This window comes from Pollicipes pollicipes, unplaced genomic scaffold, assembly GCF_011947565.3.
Source record: "Pollicipes pollicipes isolate AB1234 unplaced genomic scaffold, Ppol_2.1 Scaffold_4881;HRSCAF=5763_pilon_pilon_pilon, whole genome shotgun sequence".
NCBI lineage: Eukaryota > Metazoa > Arthropoda > Thecostraca > Pollicipedomorpha > Pollicipedidae > Pollicipes > Pollicipes pollicipes.
Window position 1 is genome coordinate 35,287,231 of NW_023596576.1, and position 25,411 is coordinate 35,312,641.

Consider the following 25,411-nt stretch of genomic DNA (forward strand, 5'->3'; position numbering starts at 1 on the left):
GCTACTTGTCACCTGCAGAATTCAGGAGCTCTGAGTTGGAAGATGGGGCAAGGTTTTGGAGCACCAGTAGTGATTGCAAGACAACGGTTCTTGATATTCATTTTTACATATAATGTACTTATGGGAACTTAGAATACCTTTAAGAGCCCAAGGTTCAATTCACTTTCCACTGCATTCACTGCACCCCAAAACCCGTTCCCTCACCTCCTTGCGGCCTCGACACTGCTTTTTTCAAGTCAGAACACGGACCGACTCCGTTTTATCCTGGCAAACCCAAGCCATTGCCGAACAACCTAACTGCTCTCGTTTTTTAGCTCTCGCAGTGCATAAAAAATGCAACATAGAAAATCTGATTTCAAAATTTATCAGTCGCATCCATACTTAGCTTGCGGAAGGCTTCCGTGTGATCATGTGATATTGGTGAGTCCAGCTTCATGGAGTCCATATGAAGCAACACAGGTTAGTGTTTGGTGGTCGACACTGCTTTGGTGAGCCTTTAATTGTACTAACAATGATAAAAAACCGTTAAATTCATCTCAAAGGTATCATGGTGTATCCTTAAAATGAAAATGTTCTCTTCAATTTTTCTTACTTTTCCCGGAAGTTCTAGCGACTCTGAAACTTACCGTGAGGGTACTTGCCGAATGGGATGGCTACGTTTTTGTTGAGTGCACCATTTCGAAACGATGAACATAATCAAAATCACACAAATGACAGGTTTGGGCTGTTTTGCACAGTCATAACCGCTCTAAAGTCATGGAAGAGCAAAACATGACACCTTAACCAGGGATGAACCTCTGCATACAAGGTAAACACAATTCCCCCACCTTCACCATACAGTGCTGACGTGTTACGGACACAGGCGCATCAAATAATCATGCCGGTATGAGCACATTTCCACCAATGGTTAAATGCCCATGAAAAAAGCTTTTAAACCATAACAGGCTTTAAGAAAGGTTTCGAGGTTCCCTTTGAGGGCAGCCACCCGCATGTATCACCTGTAACACGGTAATATAGTGATCTACTGTCTTTTACTATGGACAGCAACATTTTACTTTCGTTTTGGAATAAACCATAGATATTGATTTGATAATAATACCCAATGAAATTATTTCTTTCGGGTTTGAAGTTCAACTGCAACGTGAATAGACCGGGTTAACTGTTATATTTCCCGAGGGACCTGACAGTACGTTTAGCTGTCGTCACAAGATTTTGCCGTTGACATGGGTTTTCATTATCACGTGATGAGAACAGGACTACGCGACGCGTACTACCGAGCATGGGTGCTGACTTCTGATCCCAGTGTGTCATCTAGTCAAAAGCTTCGCACCTTATAGTCGGAAAAACTCGCAACGAAGAGTAATGGCTACAGCGAGCTGGGGAGATGACAGTTCTTCTATTGTTGACATGCTTGCGAAATTTGTCGTTTATTTCGCAGTTATCCTGCTTATTACAACACTTTAAACCATTCCCTAATAATCAACGTTTTGCCGAAATGGTTCTGCATACTTAGGCCAACAGTGAAATTGCCATCCTCTCGTAAGTCCCTGTTATGTTAAGTTATGACGCAACATAACAGGGATAAGTTATGACGCAACATAACAGGGATCTTCTGCTAAATGGTGTTCTTAGGCATGTTTTCCTTGATGCCGCTTACTTTGGTTTGAGCCTCGCTTTGGTCACACCATGACCAATGTCACGCACGGAGTCGTGTCTGCAGCACTCAAGCCCTGCTTCACAACGTAGTTTAATCTCACGAACCTCAAAAACTATTTCTTGAAATGCCACAAGTTGTGTGATTCCTGCACGCGTTGATGTGCTAACAGCTGGCAAAGCAAGGTTGCCCAAAATCAAGGGGAATATTGATGGATGCCCAACCAAAGTCTTACAAAAAGTGCCTCGCTTCATCCCTGACGCAAGATACCCGGTCGCAAGACATCCGTTGGGAATAATAACACAGCCCGGTCTGTTCACGTTGCAGTTGAACTCCAAACCCACAAAATTTAATCTCATAGGACCGTATCCTCGAATAATTGCCTATAGCTTCTGTCAAAGCGAAACAAAAATTTGGTTGTCCGTAGTTATAGACGGTGAATCCCTGTATTAGCATGTGGCAGGTGACGCATGCTGGTGGATGCACTCAAAGACAGAACCCAGCTGTCGATGCTGCAGCGGCGCCGGAGCCCGGCTATCGGCGCTCCAGCAGCGCCGGAGCCGAGCTGTCGGCGCTGCTGCAGCGCCGGAGCCCAGCTGTCGGCGCTGCTGCGGCGCCGAAGCCCAGCCATCTGTGCTGTGGCGGCGCCGGAGCCGAGCTGTCGGCGCTGCTGCGGCACCGGGGCCCAGCTGTCAGCGCTGCTGCGGCGCCGGAGCCCAGCTGTCGGTGCTGCAGCGGCGCCGAGGCCGAGCTATCGGCGCTGCAGCGGCGCCGGAGCCGAGCTGTCGACGCTGCTGCTGCGCCGGAGCCGACCTATCGACGCTGCAGCGGCGCCGAAACCCAGCCATCTGAGCTGTAGCGGCGCCGGAGCCCGGCCATCCGTGCTGCAGCGGCGCCGGAGCCCGGCCATCTGTACTGTAGCGGCGCCGGAGCCGAGCTGTCAGCGCTGCTGCGGCGCCGGAGCCCAGCTGTCGGTGCTGCAGCGGTGCCGGAGCCGAGCTATCGGCGCTGCAGCGGCGCCGGAGCCGAGGTGTCGGCGCTGCTGCTGCGCCGGAGCCGACCTATCGACGCTGCAGCGGCGCCGGAGCCCGGCTATCGGCGCTGCAGCGGCGCCGAATCCCAGCCATCTATGTTGCAGCGGCGCCGGAGTCCGGCCATCTGTGCTGCAGCAGCGCCGGAGCCCGGCCATCTGTGCTGCAGCGGCGCCGGAGCCCAGCTATCGGCGCTCCAGCGGCGCCGAAGTCCGGCTATCGGCGCTGCAGCGACGTCGGAGCTGGCGGTGATGACCCGGCGTCCCGGGCGCGGCGTCGGCCGGCGGTGCGGAGGGAGGGGGCGTGGCAGCCGTCGCGGCCGGCACCAGCGCTGAGAGGCACGGGGGCGGTGTCTCGACGGCCAATTATCGTCGGCTGAGGCGGCGGCGGCTCGTGCCTCTCGAGAGCACCTTATAAGGCGGGAGGCGGTCGCGAACCGGCCGAATGGAGTGGTGCAAACTGCTGTGTCGTTATGCACGCGTCGGAAGCATGTAATGGGGAACGGAACACTTATATGCCGGTTTTGTATTCACATATATCCGCATTGATTTTCATAACATGTTGTGATAGAATCGTTCTACCATGTACTTTATGACATAGCAGTCGTATTGGCATAGCTTTGGGAATAATTCACTTGATCGTGTGGTTCTTATTTGTCAGATCTCTTCTTATCAAATTCACAAACAGCTATCTATTCGCCATTTATACACTGCCGAGCGTCAATACAGCACGTCGGCAAATTGATAGTCATTTTTGATATCGAAAGCTTTGGTTATCAATGACTTTGTTAATTCCCAGGTTCTGAAAAACAGTTTTCTAATTTGTAATGAAACTGATGCAATTTGCAGTAATGGACCAAATTAACTATCTACATGCATCATCAAAGGCTTTACAAAGAAAACCTAATGGCATCAACGTATTCGATTTGTTACTCAATTTGAACAGCTACTCTGATTTGTTACAACTGCATAAATGCAGTCGTCCGTGCAGTTGCCGGCCACTGCAGCCCTTCCGCCCGGCGTGTAATCTATCCGACGAGCAAAGCGTGGTAATCGATGCTAATTTTACCGGCCCGATAGAGCGGTGGATTTGAATTACATTCCACCGCGGCACAGCGGCAAGAGCCCGTCAAAAAAACAGCGGGTGATCGCCGCACGCTCCCATTCCTGCCGCCATCGATTGCTGATCTAGCGCGCCCTATCGCCCCCGCGTCGGCAGGGGCTCTTTGGCTCCGCCGCCAGCCGTCTGGCGTGCGGCGCAACATGCAATGGCACTTCTGGAAGCAGGTGCACCGGCGAAACTGTGCTTCTGACCACAAGAAACGTTGCGTGTCCCCACTATTATGAAATTGGCTAGGCGGCCGTTTGCGCGGCCGCTCACCAGATGTCGGCCGCTCGACAGCGGCAGTCGCTCGCCGCCGGTCCGCGGCGGAGGAGGCGCCGCCGGCCGCTGCCATGCCGCCGGCCCCCTGCCGGTCTCGGCCAGTGTGATGCCGCCTGCGCGGACGCGGCCGGGCGCCGCCGCCGCCGCCGCCCGGCTGGCCGTGACGCTCCTCGTGACGCTGGGCGTGACGCCCGTGACGCGTGCCAACCCGGACGCCCGACGACTCTACGATGACCTGCTTTCCAACTACAACCGGCTAATACGTCCCGTGTCCAACGCCAGCGACCGGGTCACGGTCAAGCTGGGTCTGCGGCTTTCTCAGCTCATGGACCTGGTGAGTGGGGGGCACTGAACCTGAGCAACGCTAGCGTAACTTCATACTCTTCCGCCAGTTATCTACCTCGATCTACAGGTGCAGGCATGCGCTTCTTACGCTAAAGATGTGCGATGTCGGTGGGGTTTTGCAATGGTGCGTCAAAAGTATCACGCAGGCTAGGAACATCGATCGTCGAAACTCAATACAGCGTGTACGAGCTCTCCGAAGTACTAATCTTCATGTTTTAGAAGACTGTCGGTTTTCTCAATTTTTACCGCCATTTAGCTCAGTTTGTCGCCCCCCATATTGGTGGAGCGCTGGATATCCGATTACTTCGTGAGATACACGTGAGCTCGTATTCAGAATCCACGATTCTGTGACATGCCAAGGACCGTCAGTTGACATCTGGTCAATGGGGTGAGGCTGGCAACGTGATACTCGCGCACATGGGACCTTAAAATATCCTAAAAATACCAATTGTGCTGGTTCAATGTACCGAAGCGTTGGAACTGAGGTCATTGCAACCAGCCAGCGAGGACTGATCGTAAGGCCACAACTGATCGAAAACAAAACGATCAAGTTTTTTCGATCTGACGTACACAGCACCTGGCGTAACTGCTTTCTCACGCTCCTTATTTCAGTTTCCGTCCTGGCCTTATCATAACCCCGTGGTATTTTCCTGTATAAAGCGACAGTCGAGCCCACTACCCTGTGAACGTCTTGACCAGCTTGAAGCTGTTCACAAGGCTTTGCTGTGCAGCGCATGGAAACGCCGCCGTGCGTTGACGCCTTCACGGGTTGATGAGCGCATAGACATCCATATTAAAAAGGTCACGACCTGGGCTAGGCACATATTTTGGGAAATTGCGGCTTTGGGTATGGGTAAGATGTTCGAGAAACGTCGGATAAATGCTGTCAAAAATGCTACGCAATGCCACTGTGTGTGCATATTTCAGTCATTATCTCCAGTCGCAGGCCTTCTGTAATGAGCAATGCGACAGACAAGTCTGGGTAGACTTGCCTTAGGATTTTTGTAATTCAGAACTAAAACCACATACAAATACAAATAGGAAGGTAACGCGTGGGCACAGCATCTTAGGAACGGATGGCTGGTGGGTACGAACAAAGCACCTCGCGTAGCGGATGGACTAGTTAACAATGCTATCCATGGAAGCCTCTACCGCCCACGCGTGATGGGGCGCAGGCCGCCTCGCCGCAGGCGTTTGCTCCTCATGACCTCAGCCGGCAGACGCCGAGCGCTGGGCGAAGCTGGCTGGCTCCTTCTCCAAGCACGCCCAGCCGTCCCCCAGCCAGCCGCTCCTCCGCTCGGCATGGCAGCCGACTCCTGCCAGGAGGCGGCTGTCGCAGCCACATGGGCGCCGGCAGAGCCAGCAACTAGAGCGGAAGCGAATGGAAGAATCGGGCGCCCGCCATGAATAATGCAGCTCGCGAGTGGACGGGTGGGGACCTGACGCGACGAGCGATGGCCGAGCCACGCGGACCAAGCGTGTCCGGCGCCCGTCTGCGCCGCGGCCCGCCTCACTCTCAGCCCACTGCACCAGGCATAGTCGATTAGCGTCGCTGACAAAGGGCCCGGTCACTTGCTGTGATTGGACGGAGGGAAAATGGGGTGCGGAGAATGTGGGTGTTAAAGATGGCTATTAAGTTTGGTTTGCGATCGCTGTTTGAGCCATCTCATTTTCTCGTGCAACCCAAGGGTGGGACTTTGTTGAGAGGCTTCATCCGCCCCCTCTGCCCGTGGAGTCAAGTTCGAAAAGCGTATAAAATCCGAAAATGTCCCCAGTATTTGACAGTAGTGTTCCATTTGCGCGGAAATGTGCGCTCCAGCTGTGAGGAGAGGCGTGCTCAGCCTACTTTTAATGAGACGGGGTTATTCATACACCTTGCAGACTGTGTTTAATGAACACTCTCCTACGTTCGTGCTCAAATTACTGCATAAAGTATAATCTACGCGTAATACAGACCTCTCGCAATCTAATTGCATGCTCTCGGTTGTCAAGGGTGAGTTTTTTCTGTAATCCGGTTGCATTGGCGTAACTACACGCGTGAAGTCATTGGGTTTTTATCTGATGTAGTGCCGTACTTCATCTGTGAGCGAGGACCGCATGCGCTTTACGCATAAGTATGCTCAAGTGCTTTATTCGTGCATGATCTTCACCACTAGAGGAGGGGGGAGTGGGACGCCCCCCTCCCCCCCCCCCAAAGGCTAGCTCTTTTGCTAGCGAATATATTTGGTGCAAGCGCTTGGAAAGGTAATACATATCAAAGACAGGCTGTAGTTTTCTGGCGATTTTATACCACAGCAATCTTCATCGAACAAGGCACTCCGCGGTGGATTCAGACAGTTATCATTTTCCTTTTCCGAGTGACCTTGGTTTGCAAGTGCTTGTGATAAACACAGCATTAATACGCCAATCATGTTCTTCAGAGAGAAACATTAGGGACCACTTCCCCTAAGCTTTTTTATGTGACCTTTACGTGTAGGGGCGTAAGTGCAGATACAATTGACATTTCATCAAATTGTCTATGCTCACATCCTGAAAATCGAACAATAAATTTAACGCAAGTGCATTGCGCTCTTGCTATAATCACCGGGAAAGCATTACCGTGATCAGTGGCTTAGAACAGCGATCTTTACAGCGATGTAGAACTCAAGGTAATATTAATAACTACCAACAGCAGTACGGCTAGGCGGCAGGCGCGGTCCATAGGCTGGAAACTGTCCAGTGTTCTTAACAGACCATTTGCACTAACGTCGAACTTGCATGCCATGTCCAACGTTATGTAAGCAGCTATGAGTTTCTCTGCACTACCAAAGCTGATTTCACGCTGAGTAACGTCGTTTTGTTGCAACCTACGCATGTTTCTTACGCATGGATTATTATGAATAACATACATAAATGGCTTTGGACTAGGAGCGCTTCATAACCAAATCTTGTAGCTTAAAACCTAAACCCAGTGTCATTTCAGTTCATCTGATATTGGTATGCTTGGCCTGTGTGACCAGGTATCGAGTATAGTATCGAGACGTCGTACAATGCTACAGCACGTCCGATCCGCGTCAGGTCAACTCGCTGCCATCCAGTGACCAGTAGAACTTCCCATGTCAGCCGAGCTCACCTAACACGGTCACTTGGTGTTCTCACACGTACATGTTCTGGATAGAAAGAGAAACGCGTCTTTGACACGTTCTCACTGATTTCCGACTGGTCGAGTCATGCTTTGATGTCCTGCGCTTTGTTAGCACCGCAAATGTCGTTCTATGCGCTACTTCAGATGTCAGGTGATTCCTCTGGGACCTGATCTGGCACTCTAATCCGTTCAACAAGGCCAGCGCTGAGCGTGCCAATGCTTTGCACTTTATAAGAGAAGTCAAAACTTTCTGGCTGAGCAGCCGCAGCTGTCAGGTGTTGTCAGACATCGGGAAACGCGGCGAGGCGTGATTGGAGACTTGGACGCCCGAAACGCCATTTAGAGTTTTATACAACATTGATTTTCGTGTCAAAGTGAACTACAGTTTTTAGTACTCATTTTACGCGTTCTACTTATTATCGGACATGACAGCCATGACCGTCATGGCCGACATGGCATGCAAAGATATGATAAGGAGGCGGGCACGACCCCCAGTATCCCCTTTGAAAAAGCCCTAGGTGAGTGATTACAGGTTTGAAAAAAGCTGAGGCACACATGACCCATGATTAGTGTCATTCCACTCCCATACTATAGGCGAACAATAAATGAGCCGGCAAACAATTAAATTTTGCTTCGTTACCGGTTTAGCGCACATTTCTTGCACATTTCTTTTCAGTGGGAATTATTTTGGTGTTCATTGCGCACATGAATGAATATGATCCGCGATGTGTATACAATGCCTGTACACGCATCCCGTTTTTTCAAGTGACAGTGCCAGGCATTCCATCAGTCTATCAGTATTTGTTACAATCATGAGTGGTGCAAAAAAAATCCAAAAAATAATTAAAATACAAGTGTTTGTTGTATAAAGACGAATAGAAGGTCAAGCGACAATGTTTTCCGACTCATCATGTTTATTCGCTCAGTGCCAGGGTGCCCACAATGCCTTTAAACAAACGTATACAACATTGTTTGATCAAATAGTTCCGATAGCTCTGATGGATGGCCCAAATGGCCCATAAATGGAACACTGCATCACTGTACAAGGTAATGCAGCCTTCAGCGACGATTCATTTAGCAGCAGGGATTTGTTAACAGCTCATACATGGATTTGCCCTCTAAAAAATTCTGAGATAATTTGTCCGTACAACGACGCGACGAACGTGGTCCAAGAAGAACGTTCAGCCGTCATGGAAGAGCAAAAGCGCCGCAATCATTGGCCCTTCAGATTGTTCAGCCACACGAGGTGGTCGATGACCACAATGGCGCACTGCGATATATATATATATATATATATATATATATATATATATATATATATATATATATAGATAGATAGATAGATAGATAGATAGATAGATAGATAGATAGATAGATAGATAGATGTATATATGCATATATATATATATATATATATATATATATATATATATATATATGTATGTATGTGTGTATGTATGTATGTATGTATGAATATATGTACAGACCAGGGTGTGCAAATAAAAGACCAATGGAAGTGAAGACGAGGGCGTGTTCAATTTTAATGAGCTTATTCTGGGTATGCTCGATCAACCTTATGTTTCCTCTTAACTTCGTTCGGTAGGTGCAAGATAAAGGTACCGTAAGAGGTTGTCATATATTTAATCTTAACTTTTTGGAAATATTTATTTCCAACTTCTGAAGAAGTATAAAATCAATGTCAGCACATCGCACAGAAATATGATGCGAAGTTTCAAATCAAGATAATACTTAGACACATGATACCTTGTCATTTGCTGTGGTGATTCTGGATGGTAGCTCACGAAATGACGAGAAGAAATAAAACAGCGTGGTCTTGAGTAAACAATACTCCCTCCCGCCCTTTTACGTTTTGCCACCCATATTATGTTAAAGTGGCACACGACTTCATTTGTTTGTTAAGTGATGGGGCGGCTTCCCTGACGTGGAGGGATTCAAACACCATAAATGAGCACTGTTCATGACGTCCTTAAGATCTTTGTATTCTTTTATTTTTGGGGGGGTCTTCCCGGATGACTTATCTGTGGTGTTTTTCTTCCACGTGTTGTTGGATGACTCCTCGTCGGCGCATAGGTTGAACGTCTGGATAGAAACGCTGTCGTAACGCCAATGTAACTTATGTTGTGAAGCCTGCAATCTTCATTAGGGCAAACCAGTTGAGTAAAATACATTGACAACGATAGAGACCAAGCCCCATGTTAAAACGGACGGGGTGTTTCGCATGCCCTTGATATCAAGGATCAGTTACTGTACTAGCTAACATGGCGCTACTAAGACAAATCCGAATTTAACAGCCAGTGTTGTTCAACGGAGGCGACTATAGGGATGGCAAAGCCCGGCGCTTGAAAGTGCGGTGCGCGAAATCCAAGTTAATTAGCAATTTATGAGTATATTCTGATGATGTGCTCTCTACAGCGAGTACTCTATGAATTGTTCTCATAGCAAGTAGCACTTTGTTCATTGTATGACCAGAGAGATCGGCCGAAATATGATGCTATGGTAATTACTTTTGCTAAACGTTTAGTTTAGTTTAAACGTTTAGTTTTAAGCTTCTTGCTGCTTAACGAAGGACAATCTCTAGTGGTCTTGGTCTGGTTGCAGATTGTTACGCATGAAGAGATTGCTGATGTCTTCGATTTTGTAATAGATGAGTCTTAGGTTTTGGACCTCTACTCCTGCAAGACACGTTCTTGCTGATGACTTGCCAAATGACGCAATTATTTTGCAGAATGGGTTGATATGTTCTTCTCTGGTTTCTTTTCTCTCGGAATATTTTTTGCCTCTCGTGTTCCCGATTCATTTGATGGTGTTGGATTTCTTCATCCAGTTTTGAATTCGTGCATCTGTTGTTGATTACGATCCATTTCACTCCCATAAGCTCCAAGCACAAAACTTTCGAATTTATACTGATGCGCGAATTCACAAGGGGAAAACGATAACCTATTGCAAAAGTAAAAAGATCAGCAATCTTCTCAGCAGCAACTACCTGCAACAAGACCAACTGAAAAACAATGTAATTTACCAATTTGGTTGTCCTAATAAATATGGCAGGCTCAGAAAGTTGCATTGGCGTTAAAACATGCCTATCTAGACGTTTAACTATACAGCGAAAGGAAGGATTCATTCAACAACACGTGGAAAAACAACAGGCAAATGACCCAAAGAGGTCTCACTTAAAGTGCAAAGATCTTAAGGACATGTCATGAACAGCGTTGGCTTATGGAACAGACAATGCTAAATCAATACTACATGTTTTTGTTACGCCTATGAGAATAGCTGCTCCACCTACTGAGGCTTTTTACATGATTGTTCCATGGCTCGATGCGAGTGACACTTCCCCATCATCATTCTGAAGGGAGGGGGGGGGAGCATTTCTTCTTTTACATGTGATGAAGACAATCAGTGATTTTTACCGGATCGACACAACAATTGACCACACGTGGCCACATCGTACCGCGTTCAATACGCCAGCGAATTTAACCAAGAACATCTTTGAGAACACACTCATGAATATATATGGGAACACACCTTTGCTGCAAGAGCGCTGAAAATTTGCCACTGGGGCTCAAATGGAGACGCGCATTGTGGGAAATGTTTTCTTACATTGGAAGGAAGGTTACTTACCAAATCTTGACGCCAAACAATACCCGGCTCCCTGCCGAGATTGGGTGGCTGCTGTGTGGCTCAACGGCACACTTATCCTACTGGCCCGTGGGGCTTATGGGATAAATACACCATGTTCTTAAGGCTTTACAGCCCATTCTGCCGGGGCATTTGACCTAAAACTGATACCGTAAGCCGCGTTATTTTGTTGGCTTTTCAGCGACCTATTTACCACAGCTTCGCGAAACGAGCGGACTTCTCCGGCGTATCTGGCCAACGTATGTCAGCATGGCAGGCCGCTGACTGCACCTATGAGCCGCGCTGCTCGGCCTCGATCGGCAACTTGGTAATCCTAAAGTGCATAATCAGGAAGTCGTGCGTTTGTGTCCCGGTCAAACGAAGACATGTTTGTTAGTTCCACGTGAGGTATTCTTCGGTAACAACTGGTTTATGCTACCGCAATAATGCAGCACACGTCGTCTTGGCAGCGTTCGACAAAATTTCGCGACATAAAATCCATGTCAACTCGAAATACCGTAAATATCGGAACATCCGCGCTGCGCTGACTCCAGTTACAAACCGCACGCTGTCTACTAAAAGCTGAAATTCTATTGCGCGATTGTAAATCAATGTGGTGTTTTCTTGCGTTCACCTGCAATTTATGAAAGTAAGCTTAGTTTTTCGCGGCTTCTTTTCTTTACAATGCCCTGCACTGAGCCTGTGATTTCGTGCATAGAAATGCTAGCGATCTCAACTTGGCAATCACCTGATACCACCCTTGGTTGGAAATATTTATGCCCTCACATCTGACACTATGACGGAAATTGGAGTTCACATTCTTGTTCGGTAACTTTTCTGGAAAGCCTCGGCCCCAATAATTTGTAGCATACCATATCGTGCGTAATGATATTAAACTCGAACTGTGAACAAATTCATCCTTGACAGCTTTTCGGGTGTGTTAGTGCTATTTTCCTATGTTACACTGAAATAACAGGACTTGATTTTATTGCCCGTATTTAGCAGCTTAGCCCTGAAAATTGCATTCACGCTACCTCTGTGTAGCTTTATTTGCAGAAGGCGGTATCCAATGGGCTAAAGCCAGTGAAAATGCCGCTCTTCTGTCGGCTTTATCATTAAATTAATGCCTTGGTCACTTTGCTGATTCTAACACACGTTTAGTGTTTCTGATTGGGAGTGTTCCGCCTTTCGAGCGTATTTCATAAGTTGTTCTGGTGTGCTATTATGACCTGCATTAATACTAATAACACTGGAGAGTGCAACTGTATTACCAACCATATATCACAAGCAATTTAACTGTATTTGTATTGGTGTTCAAATTATACGTTCAGCATTTTTGAACAGTACTAGATTTATTTCGTCTTTAAGTAGCTCCAAATGTCATCTCAAATGAGAACGATACTAGCACAGGCAAGACGCATTCGGCAGTATAAAGTTCCAGGTCGTTTTGGGCCTTTGCTGAACGTTGTAACTTACAATCTGTAAATTGTGCGGAAAGGCGACCAAGATGTTTATACTGTCCTGTTCAACATGCAATAGCTGAATTTTCCAAAATATTGGTTGCAAATTACATAAGACATCATCTACATTCAGAGATGTAATATTTCAAAAGCGACTGGGGGGCTTATCCGATGAGGTCACCTAAGCTGTCCCAAACCCCGGTTCCTCCTCGGATTTCGGCTCCTTAAATTTTCGCTTCTGCTGTCAAGATCACACATATTTCTTTAAATAAATCGGCCTAAGTGGCTGCTTTTCAAATAAATCCCCCCCCCCCCCCTCAAACCCATGTGAAACTGAAGCCTCGCGAGAAACTCAGAATCGGGTGTGATTTACACGTAGCATCTGAGTAAGACGGCTCGATGTGATGACCGGAGATCGGTCTCGTTTATCGTTTATGGAAGGTGGTCCGAAGCGCGAGGACTCTGCAGAATAGCGTGGCCCGACGCGTGCAAAATACGAAAAAGTGCAGGTCATACATGTTTCGTGGAGAGACCACGGCAAATTTATCGGGCGCACTGCCCGGAATCACCTTCACTTCGCTGACGAACTCAACAGATGTGTCCATTACTGGAAGGACAGAGTATGTTAAGGGTGATGACCGGACGTGTCACAACGATTGCTGTTGAAACAAATATCGCGACCAGCGCGCTTTCGCATGAGTTTGAAGTTTATTTTATCAAGACATGCCTTGCGCTGTGATGTTTGGGCATCATAAGGTGGGACTTCGCTGAAAATAATCAATTCTTTGTGAGGAGGCACTGTTTAAACGCCACCAAGAAAGCAAATATTTCATTAAAAAACACCACCTTTTGAAGCTTTGCTCATCGTCAGGTTTCTTTGCACAAACCAAGTAGCACCACCAAAAGCAAAAAAAAAAAAAGACACAGAGCGCACTGGTCAAAGGGTGTCGGTTCCCTTTATCGATACCCTTTGTGTGACGCAATCAGGCGGGGGATACACCGCCGAACCGTATGTTATGCTTCCGCCATCACGCTGCACCAAACTTGTGTTCGACTCGAGCTAGATCATGAATCATGCCGCTGTCAGTCATGAGCTGAATGATATTCTTCATAAATTTCATGAGCTGAATCGTAAGCAGACGATTTCTAACAATGTTGTGTTAATGATGTGGCTCAACTGAAAATGGTAAGATGTGGAAACATAACATGCCCCAGACAAATGAAAAGAACATTGCAGAGTGTTTATCTGACAACGTGGAGCATCAGTTATATAGCTTTTTGTAAAATCAGCACAAAATTGTAAAGATAATTTTTAAGCAGCCAACACAACATTGTTGATCCTGGACTCAAGGTTGCCAAACATCATTTGAAAGCTAAAGAATGAAGGAGGATGTAAAATAGGGGGAGCGGGAGGCAGGACTGCATGCGCGGGGGGAAGGGGGAAGGGGGCAACCGCCGAGCTTTGATCCGCACAGGGACCATCTGCGGAGTGTGCGCTGGGCACCCGGTCAGGGTCCCTTCCAGGGGGCCTGTCGACCCACTCGTGACTGAAACATGCAAGCTGCCCCGGGCAAGGCTGGCGTCGCGAGGATTCCGGATAAAGCAAGGGAGGATAAGAGCGTTGGATATCAATCACGAATCACGTTTTGTGGTGTAAAATATAGGAAATTAAACATAATCACCAGATACTACGGAAACAGGACTTGAACTGGAAAAACATAACTTTTTTACGTACGGATAAGTACGTAAGAACACCGCGAGAAAGAACCAGAAACACAACCACGCAGCGATTTTAGACTCAGGGAACCCTTCCAGCACTGCACTGCCATCTCCCGGCAATTTAGAAGAACTACAAGTGAGCGCAGCGATGGCGAGTTCGCACGGCTAATTTGGCAGCACTTTAACGTCATAAAAACCGTCATCCCACTAAAAAGTATGCCGATAGTTATATAGATGAGCTTATCTCATGATACATGGTGCTTGCTTACGTATCTTCAGATGGAACATTCCCTTTAATTTAAGTATCTCATAGTTTCAGAAATTTGTCCAGATTTTCAAGGACGGCATGTTGGCACCAAAGCCTGTGGACGTGGCGATAAAGTTGTTTTTACGAATGATACACGGAACCACTGCATCCCTAACGCTGGTGAAACACGATAACTTCCTCGTGCAATGTTTTGGCAGGCTTTGTGGAGAGATAAGGCCTGTACCGCGTGCTTAAGCCCCATAAGAAATGGACAGCTTGAAGGTTGGAGAATTGCATCACTTGTGGTTTATTTAGAATGGTTTGGATGTGGTCGATGCTGACTACAGTTTACGACGGAGTTCATCACCCGCAGACAGACTAGCCATGTCGCTTTATTAGTTTTGTGACCAGTCATGTCTTGAATTGTCGTCATCCCAAGCCAAACGCCATCCTAAATTCTCCATAATAAACCCTAAATCTTACACGCAGGAGGCGATTATTCGCGTCGCCGTCCGTCATAGCTCGGCCGTCGCCAGCTGCACGTCGCGCCCTCCCTTGTCAGCCTCTCCCGCGCGCTCGCGGCGGTGCGGCGCGCGATCGTTGAGCTGCTCACGGCGGGCGGTGCCACGGCCTGACAAGACAGGCTGCCGTCGGACTAGCGGTGTCAATGGGAGATGTCGTCATTATTGTGCAGGATTTCTGGGCAAAAAAATGCACGTGATCCATTCGAGGTATTTGCTATGAGAGCATACATACCCCGAAAACCGTCATTGCAACCGCCCACTCATTCAAGGCACAGCTATAAGTCATTTCGTTCATTTACATGGTGATTTGTGGTTATACGACCTGCCCCTGGCGTCACGAGGTCTTTGTATAAGACTTCTGCCTGAGGTGAAAAACGAAAGCTATTATTTGGCCCTGTATGCAGTTGCTGGTCTTCAACTTATTTGCCATACGAGCATACATGCTCCGAAAAACTGGTGCTAGGCCTCAGGTATGTAGAAAAACTTCTGGTATACAGGCCTCCGTGCTCACAATGGTAGTTGCGCCTACGCTAGGAGTGAATGCGAGTTGATCCATTTTTGCGGACCCGTAGGTTACATTTGATTGTATTTGCAACGCTGTTTGCGTGCACTAAATATGTTTGGTCTCTCACTTAGGCTGCTATTCCACATGCCAGGCCTTTTGGCTTGTTGATAGCAGCGATGTTTCTGCGACTGATAAGCGTCCAATCTCTCGTCGTCAGCCTCCCCCTCTCCCCCACCCCTTCCGTTGACGACCAGACCGAGCGGTCGCCACGTGCTGCTCCGTCGGGAGCGGCGGCCATCGGCGGCGACGGGCGTCTCCACACTGTCGCCACCGCGGCGACACCGCTAATCCGACGGCAGCCTGTCTTGTCAGGCCGCAGCGCCGCCCGCCGCGGGCAGCTCAACGATCGCGCGCCGCACCGCCGCAAGCGCGAGAGAGAGGCTGACAAAGGAGAGCGCGGCACGCAGCTGCCGACGGCCGAGTTGTGACGGACGGCGGCGCAAATAATCGCCTCTCGCGTGGCCGGCCTCGGCAAAGGCTTGCGAGGACGTCGTGGTCCGAACTTTAGCAGCCCGCCGGCGGCGCGTCTGAAAAGTGAAGATGGCGGCAGAGCGCTGTGGCGCTGCAGAGTCGTCGACGCCGCCCACCAAGAGGTCGTGAATCGCCGGCCATTCAGCCGTCACACGCGCCCGGCTGACGCTGCCGCTCGCGGTCGCAATCGGGCTCTCGGGCGCACAATCAGCCGGTCAGCCGTGAAAGGTCCTCGGTGGAGGGAGACGTCGCCCGGCGCCGCGCGTCGCTCGGAGGAGGTCCGTTCGCTCCAGCGCATCCGTCTCTGGCGCTCGTCGGTGCAGGGGACGTTCGAACGGTCTCTGAATATTGGCCCACCATGGCGTTGAGTTGTGGCGCAGCTCAGCGGGATGACGCCCGTAGCGCCTGTGAAGATGTCCGTCAAGTAAGCGTCGTATTCATATTCGAGTTCAGAGTCGAGTTGAGATTTGCAAAAGCGGTCTCCCAAGGTCCAAACCCTTAAGTTATTTACGAATCTTCAATCATCTTTTTTCTAAGTCACCGAGTTTGACCTCTCCAGGCCAATGAAAGTCAAAACTTGGGTACCCTGGCGATCTCTCGTTCGTGTCAGAAATCCAGCGAAACGGGCATCATATTGCATCATATGGATCACTCAATATATTGCATCACATTGATCCTCGTGCTGTCTACTTTCATTAACCTGCTGAGCCTCGCTCTCAAGATCAAAGGTCAAGGTCAGGTAAAATTGAGTACCCGGGCATTGTTTTGCTGGTGAGGAAATTGCAACAACAGGGAGTATTTTTGATACGCAGGATATTCTCTTTCGTCACACCTACAACACCTAACTTTCAAGGTCAAAGGTCAAGATTACTCGAAGTGCAGCACCTTAGCGTCTAGGCATTTATTGAACTACCAAAGAAAGGGGACAAAAGAAGAGTCTAAGTGGTGCTCGTGATGTCCGCATTCGTCACACCTGCAGTTAACTAGCTCTGAAGGTCAGATATCAATGTCGCACAAAACGCGATACCCTGTCATTTGTTCGTTAGAGTGAAATCAAATGTCAAAGGCGAGGGTGATACAAGGGGTGGAAACCTAGTATATTTTCGTTTATTCAAGGAACATCAGAACACAGGTATCTTTTTACGCTAGTGATGTTCGCTTTTCTTGCACAAGCGAGAGAAAGGGAGAAAGGATATATATATATATATATATATATATATATATATATATATGTATTGATATATATTGATATTTCGTCTTTTGTTTTGGAAATTTCGGATATATCTATCTGTCCCTTCTCCTGGTTACTCTACGAGAAATACGGCTAAAAGTACCGCGTTATCCGCATCTCCACTATGTGTGTAGGTGTGTCTTTCATACCTACCGTGCTTGGTTTACTCTCCACGGGACTGCATCTTGTTTAATGATCTGTTGGCATCACTGCATGCGTTATCACGCATCCTAGCATCGCTCTGGCAGTCAGCGACACCATGTGAGCCAATCTTAGAGTCAATCCTCCTCTCCTGGCGACATCCTGACTCTGCCTGGTACCGGCACCGATGGTGAGGTCTCATCCCTTAGCCACCACGTTATCATGCTCACCACCATCACGCCATCGTTGCGGACAATGTGTTACGCACAACTACACTTTTTCACAAATACTTTATCATGCTTCCACCATTGCGCGATCATGATCACCCTTGCAGCCTTTCCATACCATCTCACATCTCTCGACAGTCCCATAGCTTCGGATATCTTTCGGAGTTATGAAATATTCTTCCAAACCTGCCAGCAATGTTTAATGCTCCATGGCAGTCAACCACACACATTATCTCGTAATCACCCACAACTCGTTTTCAGATCGAACAGCTATGCCTCATGCCTACTGAAGTCTCGCACAAAAACAACGGAAACATCCGACGCCAAACGGCGCCGTTCCACACCAATGGCCGACGTCTGAATTGCGCCGGTATTGCCGCGGGGCCGGTCGTTTCGTCTCACTCCGAGTGGATTTAGCAGCATTATGAGGATCTGCTCGCAGTCTGATGGCGCAAGATGGGCATCACCCAAATCCAATATGGAGACGCGGACCGGAAATGACGGCTACACAAATGCACGTAACATGCGCACGCAGACAATGTGACACGGGACAGGACCCCCTGCAGCAGGGCTTAGGCGACCAAGCCATGTGCGATGTCTTTGTTATGCGTAACACGCGCAGCAGGGCACGCGCAAGACTGATCACTTGGGCGGCCGTTTGAGATAAACTGAAGGCTTTTCCCCAGTGAAAATATATCCGCGCGTAGAGGGAGCGCCGCATGTCACGTGATCCGTGTGGCGATGCTTTAAAATGCTTGGAGGGTCGCGAGGCCGCGGGGTCTCTGGCTTTATGACCGTCGTGACTGAGCGTTTTATTATCCATGATATATGACGGAAATTCATATGTCGTCGAAGCGGAGCACTATGAGTGCCCCAAGGCACGGGTTCAGTGTTTCTTGCCGAGTGAGTTTTGATCCATCGCTTAATCAAACATTGGGAGCTGGTTGTTTTGCATCACATAAGATGATAACGTCCAGCCATCTCTTTTGGAAGCATTATGTCTGGCAAATGCATGCCTGCGTGTATGTGTGCGATGAGCAAAGTAAACATAAGGAGGTGTAGTGGTGGTGGCTTGGGACTGAAGGGCGCATCGGCGTCGAGGCCGTTTTGCGCCCATAGCATGAGGACGCAGATCATGAGTTCGGTCGTATACTAAATACGCACCGAGTGCTGCATGCAGTTGAGCACAAGCCGTGCAATCACCTGAGTGCAGTTCAGAACCGTAGATTCGTGCTTCGAGCTGGTAATGTTTTTTTTCCTATTGAATTAGGAGATGGGGTGCAACCATGGAATCCAGTGCTTGGAATTCACATTCCCCTCGCGAATTGAGAAGATAACGTGTCCAAATCCGGAGAGATGTCCGTTTGCTGGAATATTTTGTGGAAAATTTCGTCAATCTGCATTCGTCAAACCCCGCCCCGACTTCTTTTGCGAGACCACGCCAATGCTGCGAGGCAGTACATGCCTCTTCGTGAACTTCGCTAGATCCATTTCAACAGCTGCATTCCCTCGGCCATTCCCGGTCCACTGCGCGAAGGGCGTAAAAGGAATGATACGCAGCTAGCATATGAAATCCACGGGCGGGCGGACAGAACGGCCGCCGTCCAGCGCCGCCGGCAGCGTGCGCTCGACGCAGCCCCCCCCCCCCCCCCCCCCCCCCCCGGTCAGGCCCGCGCGTCCTGCCGTCCTCCGGGACCGCACGTGGCCCCCAGCGGCGGCCTTTTTTTCTCGGCGCGCGGAACGCGCTGCTACGGGGCGGTGCGCTGAACAGAACTGTTTGTACGGCCTGATGCTGTTTGCCGTCCCGGTCGCCGCGGGGCCGGGAGTCGGGATCGCTCCGCAAGAGCGCTGACTCGGCGCCGCTCGACCGCAAACTCGATGGGGCGCTCTGCCACCTCGGGTGGCAAAGTGGCCTGCGACAGAGACGCAACGGTTCCCATCGTCGCAGTCTTATACCGGTGGCTGCTGATACTGGTGTGCTGGTGTATTGTGGTGGTGCTCCAAACGAGAGAATTAATCGGGAGGTACGGACCTGGCATGATGCGTCACTTGTTTATCCGTTGCAGTGTGAATTATTTCTTGTTAACGAAATCACGTTCTTATCGCCTGGATCGAGGGCTATATCCAAAAACGTAAGCAAGGTTTACGAAGGTATCCTTATCCAATTGCGATGGTGGTATCCTTATCAAAGTTTCCTCGTGCCATTCCAATTTTTCTGGGAGAGAAAGGATAGCCTGATCTTGTGATGGTCAAAGTTGTAGCCCTAGCCCAGCCGAACACTACGGTGCAGTATATACAATTTAACATTTTAGCCGAAGTTACAGTCGTACCGGAATATTGTGAAAAGCATGTAACAAGATGCGTATTGTTACACGCCTTGTGTGGTGCACACTGCCTGTTAACTGACGAAGACGGAACATGGCCACTTATGCTATAAGTGATGGAGCTCGATGGAATCTGCTGTCCTGACAATGTTGTAGTAAAGCTGCCACGCTGTGTGTAAACGTGCCTTGACTCTGATTGAGACCTGTCTGTGGCAAGCATCTTATTTGTCCATAAGCCCTCGGCGTCATGATCATTGCTAGCACACCTGGCATGGTCTTTGTTGTTGCCGGCATAGTGGCAGTGATTTGATATTTTCAGTACATATAACAGCAATTGTGATAAATGTATGCTATATTGTAAAATGTGCACACAGTTGAATGAAAGCGACTAGTGGAGGGCCAAAAGATTTAAACGCACACATCGATCAGGATTGCAAGGTTCTTAGAAGATTGAGCGATTTAATTCGTTTCCAAGTCTTGTGAATTATTATCCCTCATACAAATGCGTCATAAAACTACGCGTCCACTTTTGAAGCTGTCCTCAATGGTCTGATTTGGCCATAAATATTTCATTTCGCGTGCTGACTGAAGAAAGCCAGTCTAGTTTCGATATAGGACGCGCTAATTTACATATAAATCAAAAGTTGGAATGAAGAATGTTCCGCTCCTCTCAACACGTTTAATGCTGATTTGGCTTTCGCGTGATTAATTGGTCGATTGCCTGGATTAATTGATTGTTGATTGGTCAGCACCGGCCTCTTTTCTCATAAACGTTCGTGCTCAAGAAGATCGCATGGGTTTGGCTGCTGGTTACCCTGCTCTATGCATCTAGTTTGGAAATATCACATCCTGAAGATCCGATCGCTTGTTGCTCCTAAGCATGCTTGGGCAAACTTATGATAAGTGGGTCGGGTTGGCCGCGATGAAAACATGCTTTCCCCGAGGCCACTAGGCACACCAAGAAGTAGGCTCTGCAGGCGGCCGTATCCCGCGCCATCCGTCCCTCTGTGCAGACAAATCTCTGGGACAAACCGCACGTGACGCAGCCCCCGTCAGACGAAACGACCGCCCCTGGCAGCGAATCGGACCGACTTGTCTGCGTCAAGCTCCGACCGCCGGTGTCCCTGGGCGTCGAGCTCCGACCGCCCGTGTCCCTGGGCGTCGAGCCCCGACCGCCCGTGTCCCTGGACGTCGAGCTCCGACCGCCCGTGTCCCAGGGCGTGACGGCACTGGCCGCCCACTGCGGCACCCAGCGTTTTATTATGCGCATCGGGGGAGATGTGCAGCCAGCCGTCCCGGATCCAGGAAATGGAATTGTCTCTGTCGCCTCTGCTCTCAAGTTCATCTCTAGTCTTAGACCACCCCATCCTCTTTTTGCAATAAGTTATGGGCAGTGGGGTTATGTTCTGAATGTGATGAAATGTCGGGGCAAAACCACCTTGCAAGGCAAACAGATAATTATCTATGCAATTTACTCAGCGCTGTCAGATTTCGACACCAGCGACGACCACCAGGGGATAATGTGAGCACATCATGCTGGTGCATCATTTTCGCGGCGTCCGCTATCATTTTGGGCAGCTCGCAGCCGAAATGGAGACGGCAGGCTCTCGGGACGGTTGTGATGAACGACCGAGTGAAAATGGCACGCCAAATTGGAGCTGGGATCCAGCTGCCATGCTGCCGCGTTTGCTCACCATGATGAGATGAATATCGGTGGAGCCACTGGTTCCATGCATAGATTTCCATGAAATACGACCATCGCGACATGAAATGTCAGGCAAAAGAGAGTCCAATCACGACTGGGTTATTCCGAAATATGTTGTGAGATGCATGTGTTAGTGGGTCTGTCACTTTTCGCCCACTCGCTTCTTAGCAACATTCGGCTATGTACAGCTGGATTTGTTTAACAAACTAGTGAACATGCCTGCTTTTCTGGCATTGGCTTTGGCATTGACTTGGCGTGGTGCACAGCACGTCTACATATAACCCGTCTGTTTTGGTATCGCCCTGGCGTGGTGTACAACACGTCTACATATAACCCGTCTGTTTTGGTATTGCCCTGGCGTGGTGTACAGCTCGTCTACATATAACCCGTCTGTTTTGGTATTGCCCTGGCGTGGTGTACAGCACGTCTACATATAACCCACTTGTTTGGTATTCACCTGGCATGGTGTACAGCACATCAACATTTTACCAAAGTTATGTACACTATTGACTTCACTTCCTCTTTCCTGGATACTTCCTGATCAGTCTACGACTTAGAAAAATAGCTACACCACTTTCGGGGTGCGTGCATTTTTTCCAAAAGCATGTACGATGCCCATTCACCACAGATCACGAACAAGCCGTCATGACCGATTCGGTGGTCCTCTTTAACTTTCTACCTGCGTAATCATAAGCAGTACAAGCAGCCGCAACCGTCATGTCGGCAATATCGGCATCAACCAAACCTATTTGCATCTATCCTGACAACTTAGGTTTATTCGATTTCGATCAGCACCGTTGCGTGATGCACATGTTCATTTTACGACTCAACAATGATGACCAACCGTACCGGAAACGAGTTTTTATAAAACATAACAAAAGCGATCAACTGAGGAAACCGATGTAAAGTGCGGAATTCTTTTGCGGGGATGTTCGCTGTGTTTGAGATGAACCCAATGGTGGCTTTTTGCCATGTTTTTACCAAGCTATTGATGTTGTTGGCAATGGGAAATTCATTTGAGGCTTCTAGCAGTGATAATTTCATGCAAATTATGTTTCTCATCCATGGTATCGATTGACACATGCGCTGAGCGGGCGTCAACACAGCTCTTTAGGGGAGCATTGCACCAATTAATTGGACGGAAGCGACCAGGACATGTGACAACTAATGACACATCCGAGACAAATTAAACCACACGGGAAACCATGTTTCCATAATCATAGGCTGTTGCCCTGAAGCCAAGTTTCCTCACTTCACCGGCGGCATAACATCACATGATATCACAGTGAGGGGGAACGAACGTGTCTCTCTTATGATAGCACAGACGCAGCTGCGCAAACTTTGTTCTCGTTATGAGCAAGGAAGGCCTTGAGCTCCGTGGTCGAAAACTCGGAGCGTGCTGGAAATCAATCAGTACGGAAATCTTGAAACAGTGCGGTCCGAAGCACCGTGGTCTGAGCAAATGCTAAAGTGTATCAGCTTGCTTTTTTATTTAGACAATAAAATGTCAGTCGTGAGACCTCATTCAGTGCCGGTGGCATAAACTGCAGCTGCAGTTGGGCATTGCCCAATGAGCTTTTGTTGGAGCAAGATATGTAACGGTGAGAGGCTGATGACTTGGAAATAATGCGTGGATACAATGCTTGGTTAATTCTTGGACGTGTTGGAGCTAATACAATAATACTTACTCATGTTCGTTATCTATTTATGTGCAGGTGGAGAACTAGGAATGTGCAGCGGAGAAAATAAAAGCCTGTTTAGGTTACACTCGAGGTGTCAAACTTCAAAACATCATAAGATCATATGTTTGCGAACACACTATGTGAATACATGTGCCACCACTGAATTGACTACATCTACTGGATCTTTCTGAACCTTCTTCAGCATGAAATACTCAGTTCATGAATTTTTACAACATTAGATGTTGGCTTCTGTTGGCAGCGAATCATGAGCAAAGAATCCCCTATCGCATGTTCACGATGTGCGAACCTTTTCCTGCCAATCGCTTAATTATTGTCATATTTAGCATATCCATTATCTGTAATTCAAGATCTTTTGCATCGAAATTCCATTGGGCAAGCTTCCATGATCTTGTGAATTCGCAGATTGCTGACACGAGTCTCTAATGTGATATCATGATTTGTATTGATTTCAAATGTTATCGCTTTAGATGACGGTTGCACATTATCATCAAAACGTGCTTTGGTCTCCACTTGAAGGTATATATATATATATATATATATATATATATATATATATATGTACATGCTTATATGACCATCTCCACTTGCATTCGCCTCTTAAACAGCTTGTGAACCTTCCACATTATGTAATATTGGCTAAGACTGACAATGACTATCAGTGAACCCAAATTGCATGTCAACATGCAAACTTTTCAAGGGCGTGCTCCCAACTAGAAAGAGAAAGAAAAAAACCTTTCCCGCATAGTGCAGACAGATAAACTACGGTACCTAAAGCATCCCACAATGCCTAGTACATTGACTGACGAAACCGAAAAATTGACCTAAATGTGTGATCTATATATTAAGTACACTCCATTTCACATACACTACATCTCTGCTCAATGAATATTGCTACTACGTTTTCAAGTAATAAATGCATTCGTGACCCAGAGGGGCAACAATTTCGAGGCATACCAGGTAACTAGTAATCATGAAAATGACCTTCATTAGCACTGCACAGCCAGCTGGCAGGCACAAAGCAAACAAGCACATAATGGAACTTGGGACGTTCCAAGCATGAGCATAAAATGTCGCTAAGCTCATGCCCAGAGGGGTAGGTCAAGATACAATATCCATTGCATTGAGCATGTATTTAAGTTTTTTATAAAGGATTCTGGCCATCCCGAGAAGCATGATGACTGTGTACTATACCTGTTCCCTACATAAAGATATGTAACGCCCTTTTGTAGTGCAAATGCACACGTGACTATAGGACCAACAATTTTGGGTACACCAAATAAGCTTATTTTCAAAATGAGTTCTCATTAACATGATAAAATCTGCTGATACACAAAACAGATGTCGCTTGACCTAAACTGCGGATACCCCGAACATGAACAGTTTTAGATATTGCTGTAATGTGTCCAGACAGGTAAGCCAAGGCAATACAAAAATATACAGATATGATGCATCATCTGATATTAAAATGCGTGACACGACTTAATTTAATATAAAGAGAGGAGAGTCCCACATCCAACTAGGTTACCTTGCCATTCTTTCTACAAGTCAAAGTAATCAAGCACACCAACCAAGACACGGACATAATGGGCCAGACTGAGGACTGCACTGAGCTGCTTACCAATAACCAGTAATGACCATCTGCCTGAAGTCATTTGCAAATGAGGTTCAAATTCCTACCAGGGTAGGACACTAAAGATGTAAAATCCGCCTTCGCATATATGATTGGTAGAACATTCTCCGAAGAACAATCAAAGGCAGCAAGAGCATCGAAAAGTGCGTATATGTTACTAGCAAATAATGAATAGCTTGTAAATAAATGTAGATACTCAACTCACTGGTAAAGCGCCAGACACAAGGAGTTTGGGAAGGGGTGCATTCGGCCGCGATAAAGTTATAGAAGAAACAAATTTCCCACCGG

General features: G+C 47.9%; 1 protein-coding gene across 1 annotated transcript in view; it reads left to right on the forward strand.

Moving 5' to 3' along the window:
* Nucleotides 1-4,219: 4,219 nt before the first annotated feature.
* The window catches only part of LOC119100304 (uncharacterized), a gene marked incomplete at its 5' end in the record, with an annotated part of 121,517 nt that continues 100,325 nt past the window's right edge, over nt 4,220-25,411 (forward strand). The window contains 1 exon segment of the mRNA XM_037223410.1: nt 4,220-4,402. Coding sequence (XP_037079305.1) covers nt 4,220-4,402 — 183 coding nt within the window.